The sequence below is a fragment of the Schistocerca cancellata genome, chromosome 1 (genome assembly GCF_023864275.1).
Source record: "Schistocerca cancellata isolate TAMUIC-IGC-003103 chromosome 1, iqSchCanc2.1, whole genome shotgun sequence".
Lineage (NCBI taxonomy): Eukaryota > Metazoa > Arthropoda > Insecta > Orthoptera > Acrididae > Schistocerca > Schistocerca cancellata.
The window spans coordinates 298,360,907-298,381,111 of NC_064626.1; the positions used below are offsets into that span (position 1 = coordinate 298,360,907).

The window sequence follows — 20,205 nt, forward strand, 5'->3', positions numbered from 1 at the left end:
TAGGAGTCAATCTCCGTAAAGCACACTATTGGGCAGAAGCAAACCCTCGCATGCAAAGAGATAGCCAAACACAGATACAGTAGTCAATGTCTGGATGGGCATAGTTGGAGATTACAAAATTGGTCCTGTTTTTTATGGAGAGATGCTGAATGACTTGCACTATCTTCATATTCTCCAGAATCTGGAGCTTCCTTTATTAGAAAATATCACCCTAGACACACGAGGACATCTGTGGTTTCAACGTGACAGTGCCCCTGCACATCAGGACTTGCCTGTCAGAAGGTAGCTTAATGCAAGTTACCTGAATCGATGGATTGGTATTGGTAGTGCAATTTGTGAATTCCCGCCAAGATCGCCGAACTTACCACATTGGACTTCTTATGGGGAGCTGTGGAGCAGAAGGTGTACTCCACTCCCCCGACGACACCAGAAGATATGAGAGAAAAAATTGTGGTGGCATTCCTGGTAATCACTCATCAGACATTGAATGATGTCGAGACCAGTTTCCAACAGAGAGTGCAAATGTGCATTAGGAAAAATGGGTAGTAGATCATCTGATATCCTAAATTTCCAGTGAGAACCATGTTAATCAGCCCTTTCCAGGGCAAATGTTGTGCGAAGTCCGCTGGGCAACCTCCATGTGGTGCACATTGGGTTCCACTAATGCCGACAGTATTTGCGTTCAGGTTAATCCCCACTGAAGAATTAAAAGGCCATTTCAAGTTCACTAAAATTTCAGCAGTGGACTGAATTAAGAAACAAGATTTTCATCGAAAATTTTTCCTAATCTCACTTTGTTCTCAAGATACTGGTAACTTGGCAAAGTTACAATGAAGTGTCCCCTGGTGACAAACCATTGGGTTTAAAAAAAAAAAATGTTCCCTGCAAACAATGCATATTTTTTTCCGTAGAATACAAATACAGAATTAAAAAAAATAGGGGTTAAAATTTGCTAAAATGAACTTGACTTTGGTTTGACCTTGAAAGCAGGGTTCAAGGTCATTTCAAGGTAACCAATCCGTGCCCCCCTTCAAAACTTACAACTTTTACCAGAGACTTTTTTCTGCAGAATTGTGCTGCTCCAGGGATATTGGTCGGTATAGATTAAAATGGGACATTCTGTATACTCCTTCCACCTTTCTGCTTTCCCTTCTTTGCTTAGTATCCGTCTGAGCTCTTGATATTCCTACAGTTGCTTCTCTTTTTCGCAAATGTCTCTTTAATTTTCCTGTAGTTGATAACTATCTTTCACTAGGGGAAATATGCTCTAAATCCTAACATTTGTCCTCTACCCATCCCTGCTTAGCAATTTTGCACTTCCTGTCAATCCCATTTTTAGACATTTGTATTCTCTTCCACTTGCATCAATTGCTGCATTTTTCTATTTTGTCCTTTAATCTATTAAATACAATAACTCCTATGATATTGACAGATTTCTACTAGGCCTTGACTTTTTGATTATCTGATACTCTGCTGCCTTCACTATTTCATCTCTCAAGGCTACCTATTTGTCTTTCACTATATGCCCTTCCCCTGTTCTAGTCAACCATTGCCTAATGCTCCCTCTTAATCTCTCATTCTTTCAACTTATGCAGGTCCCACCTCCTTCATTTCCTACCTTTTCCCAATTCCTTCTGTTTTAATCTACAGTTCATAACCAATAAAGTGTGGTCAGAGACCATATCTATTCTTAAACAAAGTGATTGCAATGATCAAATTATGCTCTGTGCAAAGTTCTACCAGATAGCTTCTTCTTTCTTTCCTTTCCCCCAGTCCATATTCACCTACTACTTTCCCTTCTCTTCCTTTTCCTGCTATCAAATTCTAGTCCCCCATCACAATTAAATTTTCATCTCCTTTAACTATATGAATAATTTCTTTTATTTCATCATACATTTCTTCAATCTCTTCATCATCTACAGGGTAGTTGGAATATAAAGCTGTGCTACTTCTTGGTGGACATGGGCTCAGTATCTACATGGCTACAATACTGCATTCACAATATTGTTCATAGTAGCTTACTCACATTCCTAACTCCTTATTCATTATTAAACACACTATTGCATTACCCCAATTTGATTTTGTATTTATAGCCACATATTCACCTTACTGCAAGTCTTGTTCCTCCTACCAAAGAAACTGACTAATTCCAATTATATCTCACTTCAACCATCCCACTTTCCTTTTAAAATTTCCCAAGGTACCTACCAAATTAAGGGATCTAACATTCCATGCTCTGATCAGTAGAACACCCATTTTGTTTCTCCTGATGATGACATCCTCCTCAGTAGTCCCCACCCAATTATCCAAATGGGGACTATTTTACCTCCAGAATATTTTACCCAAGAGAATCCCATCACCATTTAACCAAACATTAGAACTACAAGCCCTTCGGAAAAATTATGACTGTAGTTTCCTCTTACTTTCAACTGTTCAGATTACCAGCACAGCAAGGCCATTTTGCTTCGGTAAATCACCTAGACTGTTGCCCCTGTAACTACTGAATAGGTTTTGCCCCTGTTCAAGAATCACACGTTTGTCTGGCATCTCCACAGATACACCTCTGCTGGGGTTGCACCTATGGTACAGCTATCTGTATTGGTGAGACATGCAAACTGTCTCATCAATGGCAAGGTACATGGATCATGGGGGGTGGGGGCCTTGTCTTCTGTATTTATTGATAATTTTTTACATTTTGTTACCTCCAATACATAATCATTTATGTTCTATCTTGGCTCCTACTTGCTTTTCCTTCCCATCATTTCTTCTTTCTACATATTTGTTAAAAACTTATTGTGTCTGAATAAATATCAAATTCTTTTTTTCCTGCTTTGAATAGTTACTATGAAATATCTTTGCTCACTGTTCCCCCCTTCAAAACCCTTCATTAAGCCAAATCATCATCACTTCTCAGCACTTTCTGTCATAAACAGTGTCCAGCTTTCATGGACATACAGGATCCCACGGAGATGAACATATTTGACACACACATGTTTCTTTTCTATACTAATCAATTTCTTGAGAAATAGTTATCTTCTTCCACTGTAAGCATGTTTTGCTGTTCCAATTTTTTATGACTCTCTAGCAGCACATTTTCTTCGATAATTAATTATATCTTTTTTCCATTATAGTCTTTTCAATTTTGATGTCAAATGTTCTCATTTTTTATTTTAAACTACCATAATTTTTTCCTGCTACTACTACCACTACCACTACTACTACTTACTATTACTATTTATTACCTCCCACTCTGGAGGTAATGTTTTACCTGTCACAAGCCAGGATAAAGGAAGAGTGATGGAAGCAATTACTTCCATAAAATATCCAGGAGTATGCGTATAGAGCAATCTGAAATGGAGCAACCACTAAAAACTAATCAAGATTAAGGTAGGTGCCCGACAGATTCACTGGAAGCATCCTCAGGAAATGTACTCCATTAATAAAGGCAGTAGCTTACAAAAGACCAATTCAATCAATATTTAAATGTTGCTCATCAGTAAGGGAGGGCAGTAGAGGAAGTACAGATGATCCAAAGAAGATTATACAGTTTTGTTACAGGTTCGTTTAGTATGCACAAAAGCATCACAAAATAATAAACAAACTCCAGTGTCATACACCATAAGACAGGTGTTCTGCATGATTGTGTGGTCTATTATTAAAAGTTCCAAGAGCATTCATTCCTAGAATAAACAACAAATATGTTCATTCCTCCTACATATATCTTGCAAAAAGCCCATGAAGATGAAACCAGATAGGTTAGAGCCCACATAGAGATTTAGATGTAGACAAACAACTCATCATTTGGCTCCCGTCCTTTGCTCCTTTACCCTCATACATTTTAACCGTGTCAGTTTTCACTACTAACTGCAATCTACAGTGTACACAAATCTTACACTTGGGTGTCTCCCTCAGTCTGACACCCCAAATGGTGGCTAGTGTCACTTGGAACTTAAGCTGATCATGCCCATATACTTGAGCAATATTCTGGGATGGGTCACACAACTGTTTTGTAAGTAATTTTCTTTGTAGACTAACTGTGTTTTCATAATAACCTACCAGTGAACCATAGTTTGCTATATGCTTTACCTATAACTGAAACTATGCGATTGGTTTCATATCCCTACAGATCTACTTGTGGAAGAGCAACCACCAACTACCTGGATGGAAACAGAAAATGTTCTGAAACAAATGAAAGGAGAGGAAGTGCTACCAGCAGATATAAGACTTAATAGAATACAACAGTTGCTCTGAATCCTGGAAGCAGTATAGAGAAAATAATGACTGGAGTACGGGAATTATAACACAGACATTTAAAAAAAGAAAGTAGGAAAATGTATTCCAATCACAGAAGAATAAAGAGGTTGAATGTTATCCTACAACTTCAATTTGAAGAAGATAGCGTGAATTTAAGACTAACAGAGGAACTATTGATATTTTCTTCATTCAGACACATAATGTCAAAGGATAAGACATAATGGTACTCTTATTTGCAGAGGGTAGATGACAATGCAGTGAACTATGAAATACGGGACTGCAAGGGAGAACGTACTGCCCCAACTCTTAAATTACAAAAATCTGGATTCTGTATGATGACTGTGAGACATAAACCCTCTTTTAATTGAGAACAATATTATCAGGCTTATTCTCATATAGGGGAGAGGTGTTGATAATACCAGAAATAATTAATAGCATTGAAAAAATTTTAATTAAAATTATCAATATATAATCTCTCATCAGAATAACACCCACAGCAAAGTAGCACCTCAGGAAAATCAAAGAGGGTTCAATGCGGCTACTTTTGTTTCTAAATTCTACTATATAAACCATGCGTGGCTATTTTTAGTTCTAATCTTGTTTTTCTGCACTCTGGATAAGTCTACGTAGCTGCAGCGGGCGATATAGCTGGCATTGCCGTGTGGTATGCTACAGAAGGGATCAGGGAATTTCTGTTAAACTGCAAGAAATGTGACTTTAGTTAATTTATACGGGACAGACTTTGCAGCAAGGTCAGAGACTAAGAATATCTGAGGAATTGTGTACATGAGAGAAAGCAGTGCTCGGTATTAAACTCTATTACTTGCCAAATAACCAATAATAGGAAGTGTGGACTATACAAAGGGACGTTAAATTGAATATAAGAATGGAATTGGACACAGCTTTGTGAAAGTAAAAGTGTACAAAGTTGGAATGACTGTATTGAAGTATAGTAATGGACCATACTCCTTGCAATAATATCTTTGAATGATGAACTATAAAAATCATGGACATTTTAACTGCTGTAATTGCTGAGAGTAATTGTAGGATCAACCCTCCTTTTCTCTATATACAAAACTCAATCATTCATGATCATTTAATAATTATTAAATGTTGTTAGTAAAAAAGTTAAAGTGATTTTCACAATAGCGTGTGTATTAGGTAATGATAATCATAGGCAAGTGGCAAACTGTATCTCTGGATGACAGAAGGTTTGATTATGAAATAATATGAAGTGTAAATTTTGACTTAAAAGCTATTTAACATTTCATTTCTAATTGGAGAGAAATAATACAAAATCAGAAACAGTGCAGGCAAAACGCAGTAACGTATGAACAGTGATGGACTGTGCAAAAAGTCAACAGTAATTATTACTATAAAAACCCAAAATATAGTCGCCATTACAGTGAAGATGTTTGTGGCTGCTCCATCTGACGTATAGATACAACAAAAATTTGGGCATGTACAGTAGATAACAATATCAATGTCTTACATCAGAGAAGTCGATGACAGCAGATTGAAGGAGGGCAACTACAGAAAACAACATAGAAATAGGAGATGGAAGGTCAGAGTGGTTTACAACAAAGAGAGGATGGATACACGTAACAATGAAGGGTGTGAAGGATAGGAAAAAAGATGATCTACAATGCTTTTGTATTTGCAGATGATGATGCCATTTCAGTTAGACATCCATGAAGGAGGTGGCTGGCCCAGATCAAGAAATGCTTGAAAGTAAAGGAGAAACACAGGTTGCTGTGGACAGGGAGAAAATCTATCAAGACAGAAAAATATGAAGGCAAATCATTTGAAAACATCATACTAGGCTTGTTGGAAGAACTCCTTGGTGATGATAAAAGTTTTAAAAGTTAAGGAATGCAAGAGTTGTTGAAATGCTAACACTGAGAGTGATCGCAAGCTAGTACTATTGGCAGGCCTGTTGAAATGCTAGAAATTATAAGAGAAAATAGATGAAACATCTGAATTCAGCCAAGTTGAAAAAAATAAAAACTCAGATTGCATTGGAACTATATGTGGCCACAGAAATGATGGAAGTTCAAGAGCAACTGATGGGAAAAAAACAGTTTAATGAGATCAAAAGACGTAAATCGAGCAGAGAATGTCTCCAACTTCAGTCTTCCCTCCTCATCTCATACAGCAAGTCACCACTGACCCAGGGTTCTGGATGACTTTTCCAAATTCTACTGCTTTTCCTAAGCCTCACCAGTCCTTTTCCTTCACCCATCTTCCTTCTCTTTAGCCCTTCTGCCAGAGGAAAGAGCCACAGGCAAACTGTAATATCTTTTATATGTGTGTTCTCCTGTGCCGCTTGGTGAATAGATTTGTGTGTGTCCAATTACACTATATTTAGAGAAGTATTAAGACTGAAAAGGATAGAAAAGAAACAGTCACAGATAACTGATGAGAAACTCAAACAAACAAACAAGATAAAAGTATAAAAAGGTTGAAAGCGACATACCTGGACACACAGAAAAGCTAACAAAGAAAGATTGGCGGAAAGATGTATGCAGATGCAAAACTTGGAACTGTATATTTATTTGCGGGAGTGCAGAACAGAGAGATAAAGAGATAGGAAAGAGAACTGGCCAATGGAGGCAGAAAATAAAATGAGAAGTGAGTTAATAGCTGGCCAAAAGAAATTAGACTGACTGAAAATGAGGGCATGATGTAAGATGATGATAGGAGTGACTGAACACTTACTTTTAAATCTGAAAAGACTTTACAAGAAGTCAGACCAAAGAACCAAGGAAAAATCGAGCCAAGGAAAAATCAGGTAAGTTTGTGGATGAAATTCATGAAAGTGGCAAAGTACTACCAGATTTTGAAAACAATTTAATTATTACTTTACCAAGAATGTAGTAAAATTATTTCATGATCAGTACAGTATCACTTTATCAAAAGTATTCAACAAGAGTACATTATCAAAGAAAGGAAGAAACAATTTAAAGCAGATAAAAAGAGGGCCAGTTTAGTTGTTTTTGGGACAAGTAAGCATATTTGAGAAAAAATTTTAATACTGTGATTAATAATCTAACAAATCACAGAAATGCCATATATCCCTACCATGTCCAATGCAGATTTGATGCAATACATCTGTCCAATCTAATCGATGCTGGAAGTCGTAGGGGTGCTAACGTTGATTATGACAGTTACCTTATAATAGTAACTATCACAAGTCACATATCTAATGTAAGGACGGTATTTGGATCTCATGCACAAAAACTCTTTATTGATAAGCTCAATGAGCCCAAGTCTACTCAAAGATTCTCTGACCACCTCAAGGCACACTTCCCCAACAATAAGAGTATCAAGGAACTATGCAATAACCTAAAAGACACCCTTACAAAAGCTGTGACAAAAGTCTAGGAAGAGTAGAATGGGCCACACAAAAAGGTTGGTTTGATGAAGATTGTGCACTAGTAACAACAATTAAAAATGAAGCCAACAAGAGAATGCATCAGAAGATCTGTAGAAGATTACAGAACAGCAAGAAGGGAAGAAAAGAGGCTGCACAAAAAGAAAAGGAGAGAGCATGAAAGGAAGGAAAAAAACCGGGACAGATGGTCACCTTATATAAACATCGGTTTGCCTTTCCGTAACCTATCTTCTAACATAAGTCATAGGGTCAGTATTGACTCAAGTGTTTCTATATTTCTCCAGAATTCAAACTGATCATCCCTGAGGTCTGCTCCTACCAGTTTTTCCATTCTTCCGTAAAGAACTGTGTTAGAATAGTGCAACTATGGCTTATTAAACTAATAGTTCAGTAATTTTCACAACTGCCATGGTAATTTTCACAACAGTCAGCAACTGCTTTCTTTGGAATTGAAATTACCACATTCTTCTTGAAGTCTGAGGGTATTTCACCTGTCTCATACATCTTGTATATCAGATGGGAGAGTTTTGTCATGGCTAGCTCTCCCAAGGCTATCAGTAGTTCCGACAGAATGTCTTCTACTCCCAGGGCCTTGTTTAGACTTAGGTCTTTCACAGCTTTTTCGAATTCTTCTCTTAGGATCATATCTCCCCTCTCATCTTCATGTATGTCCACTTCCCTTTCTGTAATAATGCTTTCAAGTTCATTTCCCTTATACTCCTTCCACCTTTCCCTTCTTTGCTTAGGACTGGTTTACCATCTGAGCTCTTGACGTTCATACAGCAGCTTCTCTTTTCCCCAAAGGCCTCTTTCATTTTCCTGTAGGCAGTATCTATCCTTTCCCTAGCAAAATATGCTTCTAAATTCTTAAATTGTTCTCTAGCCATTCCAGCTTAGCAGCTTTCCACTTCCTGCAATCTCATTTTCTGTGTGTTTGTATTCCCTTTCACCTGGTTCATTTGATCATTTGCTACATTTTTAAATTTTCTATTTTCATCAATTAAATTCAATATATCTTGTGTTACTAGAGAGCTGCTGCTAGGCCTTTTCTTTTTACCTATTTGATCCTCTACTGCCTTTACTATTTCATCTCTTCAAGCTACACGTTCATCAACTATTGCATTCCTTTCCCCTGTTCTAGTCAACCATTGCCTGGTGCTTCCTGGGAAGCTCTCACCAACCTCTGGTTCTTTCAACTGATCCAAGGTCCCACCTTCTTATTTTCCTACATTTTTCCAATTTCTTCAGTTTTAATCTACAGTTCATAACCAAAAAAATGTGGCCAGAGTCCACATCTGCCCCTGAAAATGTTTTCTAATTTAAAATCTGGTTCCTAGATCTCTGTTTAACTATTACATAATCAATCTGAAACTTACGGTGTCTCCAGATTTCTTCCATATGCTAACAAAAAGTGCTGAAAAATGGACATTAAAAAAATTTTATGAGAAGCAACAGGGAATATTTGAAAGAAAGATCTTGAGACAAATTATTAGGTCAGTAGAAGAATTTGATACCTGGAGGAGGAGATCCAACTCTAAATTGTATAATTCGTGTAATGAACCACACTTGTCATCTACACACATCACACATCAAAAAAAGTTTTGCATCACTTTGGTTCCGAGAGTTCTGGGACCTGTACAGAAAATTGGAATAGAGATCAACATAAACATCATTTCCGCCCTTTTTATTCCTCATGAAAACCACACATTGCTTGTTGTGCAACCATACAGCAAGACCTACAGAGGTGGTGGTACAGACTGCTGTAAACAGACATTTTCAGTCTATCCTGGTGTGTTTGATAGGGTTCATGTCTGGAGACCATGCTGGCCATTCTAGTCGAGTGATGTAGTTATCCTGAAGGAAGTCATTCATAAGATGTGCACGATGGGGACGCAAATTGTCACCCACGAAGACGAATGCCTCACCAACATGCTGCCAATATGGTTGCACTATTGGTCGGAGGATGGCATCCACATATCGTACAGCCATTACGGCACCTTCCATGATCACCAGTGGCATACGTCAGGCCCACATAATGCCACCCCAAAATAGTGGGGAACCCCCACCTTACTGCAATCGCTGGACAGTGTGTCTGAGGCGTTCAGCCTGACTGGGTTGCCTCCAAACATGTCTCCGACAGCTGTCAGGTTGAAGACATATGCGACAGTTATCGGTGAAGAGAATGTGATGCCAATCCTGAGCGTTCCATTTGGCATGTTGTCAGACCCATCTGTACCGTGCTGCATGGTGTCATGGTTGCAAAGATGGACCCTGCCATGGATGTCAGGAATGAAGCTGCACATCATGCAGCCTATTGTGCACAGTTTGAGTCATAACACAACATCCTGTGGCTGCACAAAAAGCTTTATTCAACATGGTGGTGTTGTTGTCAGGGTTCCCCTGAGCCAAAATCCATAGGTAGTGGTCATCCACTGCAGTAGTAGCCCTTGGGTGGCATGAGCGAGGCATGTCATTGACAGTTCCTGTCTCTCTCTGTATCTCCACCATGTCCGAACAACATCGCTTTGGTCCACTCCAAGGTGCCTGGACACTTCCCTTGTTGAGAGCCTTTCCTGGCACAAAGTAACAATGTGGACGCAATCAAACCGCGGTATTGACCATCAAGGCATGGTGGAACTACAGACAACACGAACCGAGTACCTCCTTCCTGGTGGAATTACTGGAACTGATCAGCTGTCAGACCCCCTTCGCCTAATAGGCACTGCTCATGCATGGTTGTTTACATCTTTGGGTGGGTCTAGTGACATCTCTGAACAAAGGGACTGTGTCTATGATACAAAATCCACGGTCAATGTCTATCTTCAGGATTCTGGGAACCGGGGAGACGCAAAACTTTTTTTGATGTGTGTACATCAAGATTAAAAGGCTGAAATGGCCAGGGCACATACTGAGAGTCAACAACAGAATGATTAAGAAGGTATTCAGTGCAGTGCCTGAAGTAATCAGGAGAGCTGTACGATCAAAGCTAAGGTGGGAGGAAGGTATCAGATAGGACATAAGGAAAATTGGAATTCAGAACTGGAGGAGTATGACACTAAGCAGGGAAGAAGGAAAATTGGAATTCAGAACTGGAGGAGTTTGACACTAAGCAGGGAAGAATGGAATAATCTTCTACAGAAGGCCAAGGCTCACAAAGGCCTGTTGTGCTAACGATGATATTATGATGATAATGATTAATAATAGTGGGCAGATCTAGTAAAAATAAGGAAACGTACACTGCATTTATAGAATGGGGAAAGGCTTTCTACAATGTAGAACAGTATAAAATGTTTTCGAGTCTTAAGTAGAGTTGCGTGGAAGGATAATTCACCTTTGTACACAATAGGGGAAAGGCAATACAACAGAGAAAGAGGGAGATTGTGGAGAGGGTGGGGATGCAGGATATCTTTGGACATTCTATTTTGAATGTTTCTCCAGTCAGCTGCCAGTTGATTATTGGAGACACGACTTCATTGTTACAGGTATTGTAGACTGTGAAAACCAGTTGATAGATGTTGGCCAATCGCAAAACGTGTATACAAATGGAGTTGATGCCCTCAGCATTAGTTAGTCCTGAAGATGGTGTACTGGAGCACCGAAACTGATAGCCACATAATAAATAACATCGTAAGGGTGGCTGTAGGTGTTTCATTTTATTACATAAGTGAATGGCCGAATTCCCTCAAACCTCCTATCATGTGGAGGACATACAAGAAGTAAAGTTAGGGTCATGGGACAAGAGTGGAGGTGGGTGTTTGACTCAGGCCAGCGGAGTTGAGGACACATGCTCCACATGTGAATGAAATGGGAAAAACTCTAAATAACTACTACAATGGGGCATCCCCTCTGCCAAGTACTTTGTGGTGTGTGGTGGTTTGCAGAGAATGGATGCAGATGTAGATTTAAATGCACTTGTTATTAGGGCTTTTTCTCATTCCATTCACATATGGAGCATGGGAAAAACTGTTTTAATGCTTCTGTGCATGCTGTAATTAATTTAACCTTATCCTCAAGACCCTTATGGGAGTGATATGAAGGGTCTGAAGTATATTCTTGCGGTCATTATTTAAAGCTGGTTCTTGAGACTTTGTTAGTAGACTTTCTTGGGACGGTTTCCATCTATCTTCAAGAGTTTGCCAGTGCAGTTCTTTCGACATCTCAGAAACACTCTCCCACAGGTCAAACAAACCTGTGACCATTCATGCTGCCCTTCTCTGTATACATTCAGTATCCCCGGCCAGTCCTATTTGATACAGGTCCCACACAGTTGACCATTATTCTAGGATGGGTCACAGAACTGATTTATGAGCAATCTCCTTTGTAAACCGACTGCACTCCCACAGTAATTTACCAATAAACCAAAGTCTGCTGCATGCTTTAATCCATGACTGAGCCTCTGTGATCATTACACTTCATGTACCAACTAAGTGCTCCACCCAAGTGTACGAGTTTACCAATTCCAATTGTGACTCACTAGTATTATATTAATGGGATACTATTTTTTTAAGTGCATAGTTTTATATTTTTGAACATTTAAGGCAAACTGCCAATCACTGCACTGCTTTGAAATCTTATCAAGGTCTGACTGAATATTTATACAGATTCATTCAGATCGTTTTTCATTTTAGATAATTGCATCATCTGCAGAAAGTCTGAGGTTACTATTAATATTGTCCACAAGATCATTAACAAACAACATGAACAGCAAGGGACCCAATATCTTCCCTATGGTACACCCAAAATTACTTCTACATCTGTCGATGTCTCTCCATCCGAGATAACATTCTGTGTCCTCCCTACCAAGAAAGCCTCATTCCAGTCACATATTTCGTATGGATACCCCAATATTATCATACTTTTGATAACAAAAATTGATGTGGTGCTGGGTCAAATGCTTTTCAGAAATTGAGAATTACAATGAAAGAAACAGAAGACATTAAATTATCACTAAAAAATAAAAATTCGGTGGGTTGGGATTGGATACCTGCGAGAGTAATTAAACCAGTGTACAAAATAGTAAGTCCTCCACTAGCTGAATTAATCAACAAATCATTTGAAGAAGGTTGTTTTCCAGAATCATTAAAATACACGGAAATAAAACCACTTTTTAAGAAAGGGTCAAGAGAAGGTATGGGAAATTATCATCCTATCTCCCTCCTTCCAATGCTGTCAAAAATTTTTGAGAAAGTAGCTGCTATCCAAATCCAAAACTTTACTGTATCACAGGGGATTATTTTGTGCAATCAGTTTGGCTTCCAGCAAGGGAAAAATACAACAGATGCCATAAATAATTTCATAGAAAAAATTAGCACAGCTCTAGAGAAAAACAGTAAAGTAGCTGGAATTTTCTGCGACCTGACAAAGGCTTTCGATTCTGTAAACCATTCCTTGCCAATCCACAAACTAGAAAAATATGGGATTAAGGGTGCAGTATTTCAATGGCTTATTTCTTACTTATCTAATAGAGAACAAAGAACAATCATCTCTTCAAATGGTGTAAACTACCATTCAGACTGGAAAACAATAGCACAGGGTGTCCCGCAAGGTTTGATCCTTGGTCCAATTCTCTTTCTTTTGTATGTCAACGACTTACCATTACACATAAATTCACCATCCGTTCTGTTTGCTGATGAAACGTCTGTCTTGATAGAAAGCGAAGAAACAGAAACGATTCCTGATAGAGTCACCGGTACATTAGACAGGCTAGAGACATGGTTCCAGTTAAATGGTCTGAAGCTTAACATATCAAAAACAAACTTGATTCAATTCAGAACCAAACAGTCAAAAGACCAGGAAATTAGTATAAATCATAAAAGTGAAGAATTAACAGAAGTGCATTGTGCCAAATTTCTAGGTCTACACCTCAATAAGAATTTAAACTGGAACACACATATTGAGTACCTGTGCAGCAAATTGGGTAGCTTTGCATATGCCATGCATATATTATCAAGTGCTACTAACACGTCCACTCGCAAAGTAGCTTATCTAAGTTACTTTGAATCAGTGATAAGATATGGCATTATTTTCTGGGGGAGCTCCAATAATGTATCTCGTGTACTGAAGCTCCAGATGAAAATTATCAGAAATATGTGCACTGCACAACAAAGAGAATCATGTCATCCATTATTACAGAAACTAAAAATTTTGACTGTCCCCTCCCTATCCATATACGAGCTAATGATTTTTTACACAACAAACCGGAATTATTCATTAAAAACCAATTTGATCATCCATACAGTCCAAGGAATAAAGATAGTTTTATGCTTCCTGTCCATAGATTGAAATTATATGCTCAGACTCCACAATATATGGGCATGAAAGTCTACAACAAACTTAGGGAAGGCAAAAACATTCTAAACATGGAACTAGGGATACTAAAAAAGAAGATACATGAAATTCTTATACACAAATGTTATTACTCATTATAAGAGTTCCTGGAAGATGGACTGATAGTTTGAGCAGAATCCAACTGCAAATTAGCATTATATTGTAAGGGGGGGGGGGGGGGGGGGGATGTCCATTATCAAGAAAGATATTTACCTATGCTGGAAAATAAGAAAATATAGATACTGCTACATAGACTAAATATAGTATTAAAAATTAATATTAGATTCTAATTTGTGATTTTTGACGTGTCTCCTGTACCATAATCATGTGATTTGTAAGTGTATGTTATGAGAACAATAAATCACAATTCACAATAGCTACCTGACTGCCTTGATCTATGTCTTTCAGAATGTAATGTGAGAAAAATGTGAGTTGGGTTTTTCATTTTAGATAACTGCATCTGAGGTTACTATTAATATTGTCCACAAGATCATTAACAAACAACATGAACAGTAAGGGACCCAATATCTTCCCTGTGGTACACCCAAAATTACTTCTACATCTGTCGATATCTCTCCGTCTGAGATAACATGCTGTGTCCTCCCTACCATGAAATCCTCATTCCAGTCACATATTTCATATGGATACCCCAATATTATCATACTTTTGATAAAAAATGTTGGTGTGGTGCTGAGTCAAGTGCTTTTCAGAAATTGAGAAATACTGTATCTACCCGACTGCCTCGATCTATGGCTTTCAGAATTTCATGCGAGAAAAATGCAAGTTGGGTTTCACATGATCTATGTTTTCAAAATCCATGGTGACTGGCAAGGACAAGGTTGTTCTGTTCGAGATACCTCATTACGTCTGAGCTCAGAATATGTTCTAAGATTCTACAATAAATTGATGTCAAGGCTACTGGAAGGTAGGTTTGTGGATCACTTCTGCTCCCCTTCTTGCAGACAAATGTGACCTGTGCTTTCTTCCAACTACTGCGCACAGTTTTTTATTTGAGGGATCTATGATAGATTATAGTTAACAGAGGGGCTAAGTCAGCTGTGAATTGTATCTTTCTGCTTAGATATGGAATATGTTGTATTTACCATCACTGGTTTAATATTTTGCATTAATTTCATTGTATATGGAGCTTGGAAGTCATATTTCTACTGTAACTTTCAGAATTTCACGATTTTAATATCTCCTGCTAGCTTGTTAATACAGGTATAATGATAATGGTAGCAGAACAGTATCATGAGGGCTCAGAGATTTTATCTTTTGTAAAGCAATTTATCTCCTATATCGAAATTATATGAGGGCAACTAATGCAAATATGATGTGAGTACAAGAGTGATGAGCCAAGTAATTAAGGACAACAGAAAGCTATCTTGGCTCATAATTGTGTTTCAGAACTTGCACAAACAATTGAAACTTCCGTAATACTCATAAAAAAAAAGAAAAGAAAAAAGGAGTCAAGTAAGACTGACAGATGAATTGTAATTATAGTTTGTGCATCTGTAAGAAGATATGTGAAAGAAAACTATAATTATTTATAGCTACGTTCAAGCAAATGATGGTCCAGAAGATTCTAGCCCTGCCTCCAACTAATCAACATACAGTCAAACTCCCTAAATTGCACAATTAAATTGATTTTTTAGACAGGAAGACCATTCTATGCTACTATCTTATCACCAACATATGAAATCTCAAAGAGGATGATATGATCAGAGTTTCAATGTTGGGAAAGATGACACCTAAAACAAAAAAAGTCACCAGGATTTTAAGATGTTCCCACTCACTTTGGCCCAGCTTATATTTCTTTTGCTTAGAGTAAAATCCCAAACAACTGGTTAGATAGTGAATTTTGAAAAGGGTGCTGCAACTGTGAGTTCACGTTTAACAATATTTGTGTTTAGCTACAAATCTCTCCAAATTTGTTTGTGCTTCTTTTGGCTGTAAGGATCCAATCAGAGTTACTAAGACAAGTTAGGAGAGAAACTATAATTTGACCAAGGAAAACTCTGCCATCTTGATAGCAAAAACTAATCCATTTAAAGCATACTGATGGCATGACAGATACTATTTCTACTAGTATACAGATTTACAGATATATGTGCTACCTGGTACTGAAGGATCAGTGCAAACACAGCTAGTATGAAATTCTGTAACACCAAACAAGGGTATCTCACAGGGAGCTTCTCTGATTTTTTTTCATACTCACTGAATTTGAAGGTCAGTGCCCAAACATCAATTTCCTAAGGGAGTACAATGCACTCCTCAAAAACAATATAGAAATTTATTTTGAAGTTTCCTGAACGAAATTTCCAACATTTTAACAAAGAATGTAAATACATAAAACTGCAACCAGTTACTTTTTTTAATATTTATTTATTATTCTATGAACCAGTTTTTGAACCTTTCCAGGTTCATCTTCAGATGGTTTTCTGGAGGTTACATTACTATTTCTAGCATAATACTGGGTGCTGGCTTGTAACGGTATCGGCGGCTTTTTTCATTAGTCATCACTCAACATTATGCTAGAAAAAGTGATGTAACCTCCAGGAAACCAACTGAATATGAACTTGAAAAGGTTCGAAAACTGGTTCATGGAATAATAAATAAATGCTCAAACAAGTCACTGGTTCCAGTTTTCTGTATTTAGATTCAATCAACAGTCACTGTTTCTAAAATATCTGTAATGCATAAGCTTAATCTTTTAACAAAGATGCAGGCAGCCTTCTAGAATTGAAGTCACAGATTTAAATCTCATTAGTAGCAACATTTTTCCTGTACTTTTCTTTGACTTATACATTTGTTATCAAATAGAAATTTTAATTAGCAAATGTTGAATCATAATTTTAATAAAGATAACATCCTTTTAATTGTTTATCACATGAAAATGAGAGTACCTGAATAAAATTAAAATGTTTGTACAAAAATGTGAATCATCAAATAGAAAACAAAATAATTTGTTTTATTTCTGGAGACTACAGAGTGTTATTGATACATGTAACTGTTTTATTTGACAATCAGACATTCTGCATTTTACACCATACTGAAATTTATTAGACTGCTCATATTTTCACATGACTATTAATTAAAAATTAAAATTTTATTTTTTGTTTAAAAAACTATGATTCAATACTTCTTAATTAATATTTCAATTCGATAATAAATTTAGAATTCAAATGATATTTTTAAAAAGTTGCTACTAGGGAGAAACGAACTAGCAACTTTGTGACCAAGCATCTAAAATGGTATGCACTCAATTACAGGTGTGTCTGTTTAAATGCTTTCAATGTCTCATTATTTTATACTAAACAGCATTAAGAAATCTTCAGTCATTCTTTTTTAATATTTTTGGGTGGTGTCTCATACTGCTTTGGGAAATTTATGTGTGAGGGCTGACCTTCAAATCCTACAAGCACAGTAAAACGAAGGGGGGCAGTCTGTAAGGCCCCTTCTCATCAAGTCTGTATAAGGCAATGCAGTTACCGTTTCTTATTTCTTCTCCACTTTACTTTCTTAGTTTGCTTAAGCTGACTGCAGACACAGGTTTATTGGGCAGGAATTCAGTTAATAAACCAGCCAGCCACAGGTGAAAGGTGTGTAAAGGAGGAGAGAGAGAGAGAGAGAGAGAGAGAGAGAGAGAGAGAGAGAGAGAGGTACTAAACAGGGTGAACACACCTTATTCTCAACACTCCCAGGATCATCTATCTCAGACTCCAGTGCTGGTGTTTGCTGCTGTAACGAAGATGGTGTCTGCTGTATGTCAGACACTCTTAACTGTGGCTGTTGCTGTTGCCTGATTTGTCCCACGACTCTCTGAGGAGACTTTTCAATTTCTCGCTGCCATTGCTCACGGAAGCTTGCCAACAGCTCTTCCATTCTCTGTAAAGAATAAGGCAACTTTAGAAAATAGCACTGTAAATAATACAGTATTAGATATTATTCTACATACACAAGAGAACTTTAATAGAAGAAGAATGGAAAATAAAATTGAAAGCAGATTAAAAGAAGACCAATGTGGTTTTAGAAGCATGGGCACTTGAGGAACAATTTTAGCACTGTGGGTAAGAGCACAGCTTTAAGGAAACTGATGAAAAACATACTGCATTCTCAGATTTGAAAAAGGCTCGATAATATGGAGTGGAATAACATGTTTTCCATTCTTAAGCCGGGTGATATTAACAACAACTGAATTAGTCAGCAGTGACAGAATGGAACAAGAGAGCAAATATCACGTAAGGTGAAAGGCAGGATTGCTCAATTTCACCACTGCTATTTTATTTCTGCACTGAAGAGAATTGGAGGGAAGTAAACAATCATCTCAATGTGAGAGTTGATTGTTATATGCTGAAAATCAGCACAATATTGTTCACTGATGACAGCCGTGATCATCAACAGTAATAATGAGCGAATGGCATTGGTGGCAGTATGATAGCAGTGGTTGTCGTAAAAAAAACAGGAACTTAGTCTGGTGCTTAATGAAACGGAACATTTGCTGGCAGAAGCCTAATGCACATAATTAAAAAGAAAATGAAAGCAATGACACAGTAAATGGACATGCTGCACATCTTAAATGTTCAAAATAGAGATGCCTGGAGATCTGGACTAATTTTGCTGTCTAAGGAGTATAATAAATAAAGACAGATGAAGCAAGAATGAGGTAAGTTAGTAGCAATTATTGCAATGGTAAAAGGATTTTATACAAAGAGAAACATCTGCTAGCATCCGCCGAATTAGAAGAAGATTTTAATTAAAAACAGAATCAGAAAAAGATTATTTTAAAACTATGTTTTTACTATCTGTGTATTGCAATTGATGGGAAAATTGCAAAATAGGACACTAACTACCTCTAGAAACATCTGCTTACAAAAGGGTAGCACTGATGCTCCAGCTCTTAGCAACCAGAGTTACACTAATATGTTTCACTTCTCACCCCTTCCAATCTTGTACCTTTCTCACTCTGTTCCCACCTGAAGAAAACAAATAATGACTTATCTTCAACATCACTTTCCCAAATATTGAGTGCTTCAGCAATTTTCTGCTAGTCATTTAGTAACCAAGATACAGATATCAACTTTGTTTTTTTGAATGACAGTGTGCTGTGCTATTCTTTATCGTCACAATATCAGATCTTGATGAAACAAATTCAGTAACATAGCTCTTCTGCAGAACTAACAAGAAATCATGAGGTACAAATACAATTTTGTCTTGCTGTTACGGCCTGTTGATGGTGTGCTACACTGAATTTTATGGTACTCTCCAAGGAAACTTGACCCGCTTAGCCAACAGGCAGGTGATGTTTATGAAACCTGTATTGTCAGCACAAAAGATATGTCATCTACTATGCATTTAAAGTCTTGACTGCAACATAATGGAACAACAACTGGCTGTTTCAGTTGATTAGCAACCATCTGTAGATCTAAAGATGCTTACTAAACGACTGAAACATCTTATCATCTTGTTGTACAATACTGTTTGTGGAAATTGCAACACCATGAACGAAACGCATAAACTCAATTAATGTAATACTCCTGGTTAGGTACATGACAAGTGACAAATGATTACCTTTTCAAATCGGTACATGTCCTTTGAGCCCTACTGTTCAGTACATCATGTGGCCATCATGCACTGCAATTAGAGCTGTTATACGCCGTGGCATTGAATCAATAAGGTTTTGAATATGATCCTGGGAGATTTCCCTCCATGCAATTAGTATCCAAGCCCACAAATCTGTGACACCAGTTACTGGAGGACCGTGATGCACCAGGTGCCGATCAACCATATCCTAGACATGTTCGATGGGCGACATGTTTGGCGAACGTGCAGGTCAGGGAAGCAACGGTACCCATCGCTCTTCGAAGAAGGCCTGTACATTCCTCGCAATATGTGGCGAGGCATTCTTCTGTTGAAATATGGCCTGTCGAGATGCCTGAAGCAGGGGGAGTACTTCAGGCTCCACAACCTCCATTAGGTACCGGATGCTGCTCAATGTGCCCGCAATATGTACGAGGTGAAATCGGTTGTTGTAACCAAAGGTGCCCCAAACCATCTCACCTGATGTTTGTCCACTATGCCGCTCCACAATGCAGCCCTCACGGTTGCGCTAACAACGGTAACGCTGGACACACATGTGGCCATCACTGTAGGACAGGTTGAAGAGGGGACTCATCCAAAAAGATTACATGTTGCCACTCAGCACTCCAGTGATGGTGTGCACGTGCCTG

At 37.9% G+C, this 20,205-nt stretch overlaps 1 protein-coding gene across 1 annotated transcript in view; it reads right to left on the minus strand.

Moving 5' to 3' along the window:
- The window catches only part of LOC126171900 (F-box only protein 9), an 82,833-nt gene that overhangs the window by 41,068 nt on the left and 21,560 nt on the right, over positions 1-20,205 (minus strand). Inside the window, exon 3 of the mRNA XM_049920834.1 lies at positions 17,660-17,863. Coding sequence (XP_049776791.1) covers positions 17,660-17,863 — 204 coding nt within the window. The remainder of the gene's footprint in view (positions 1-17,659; positions 17,864-20,205) is intronic.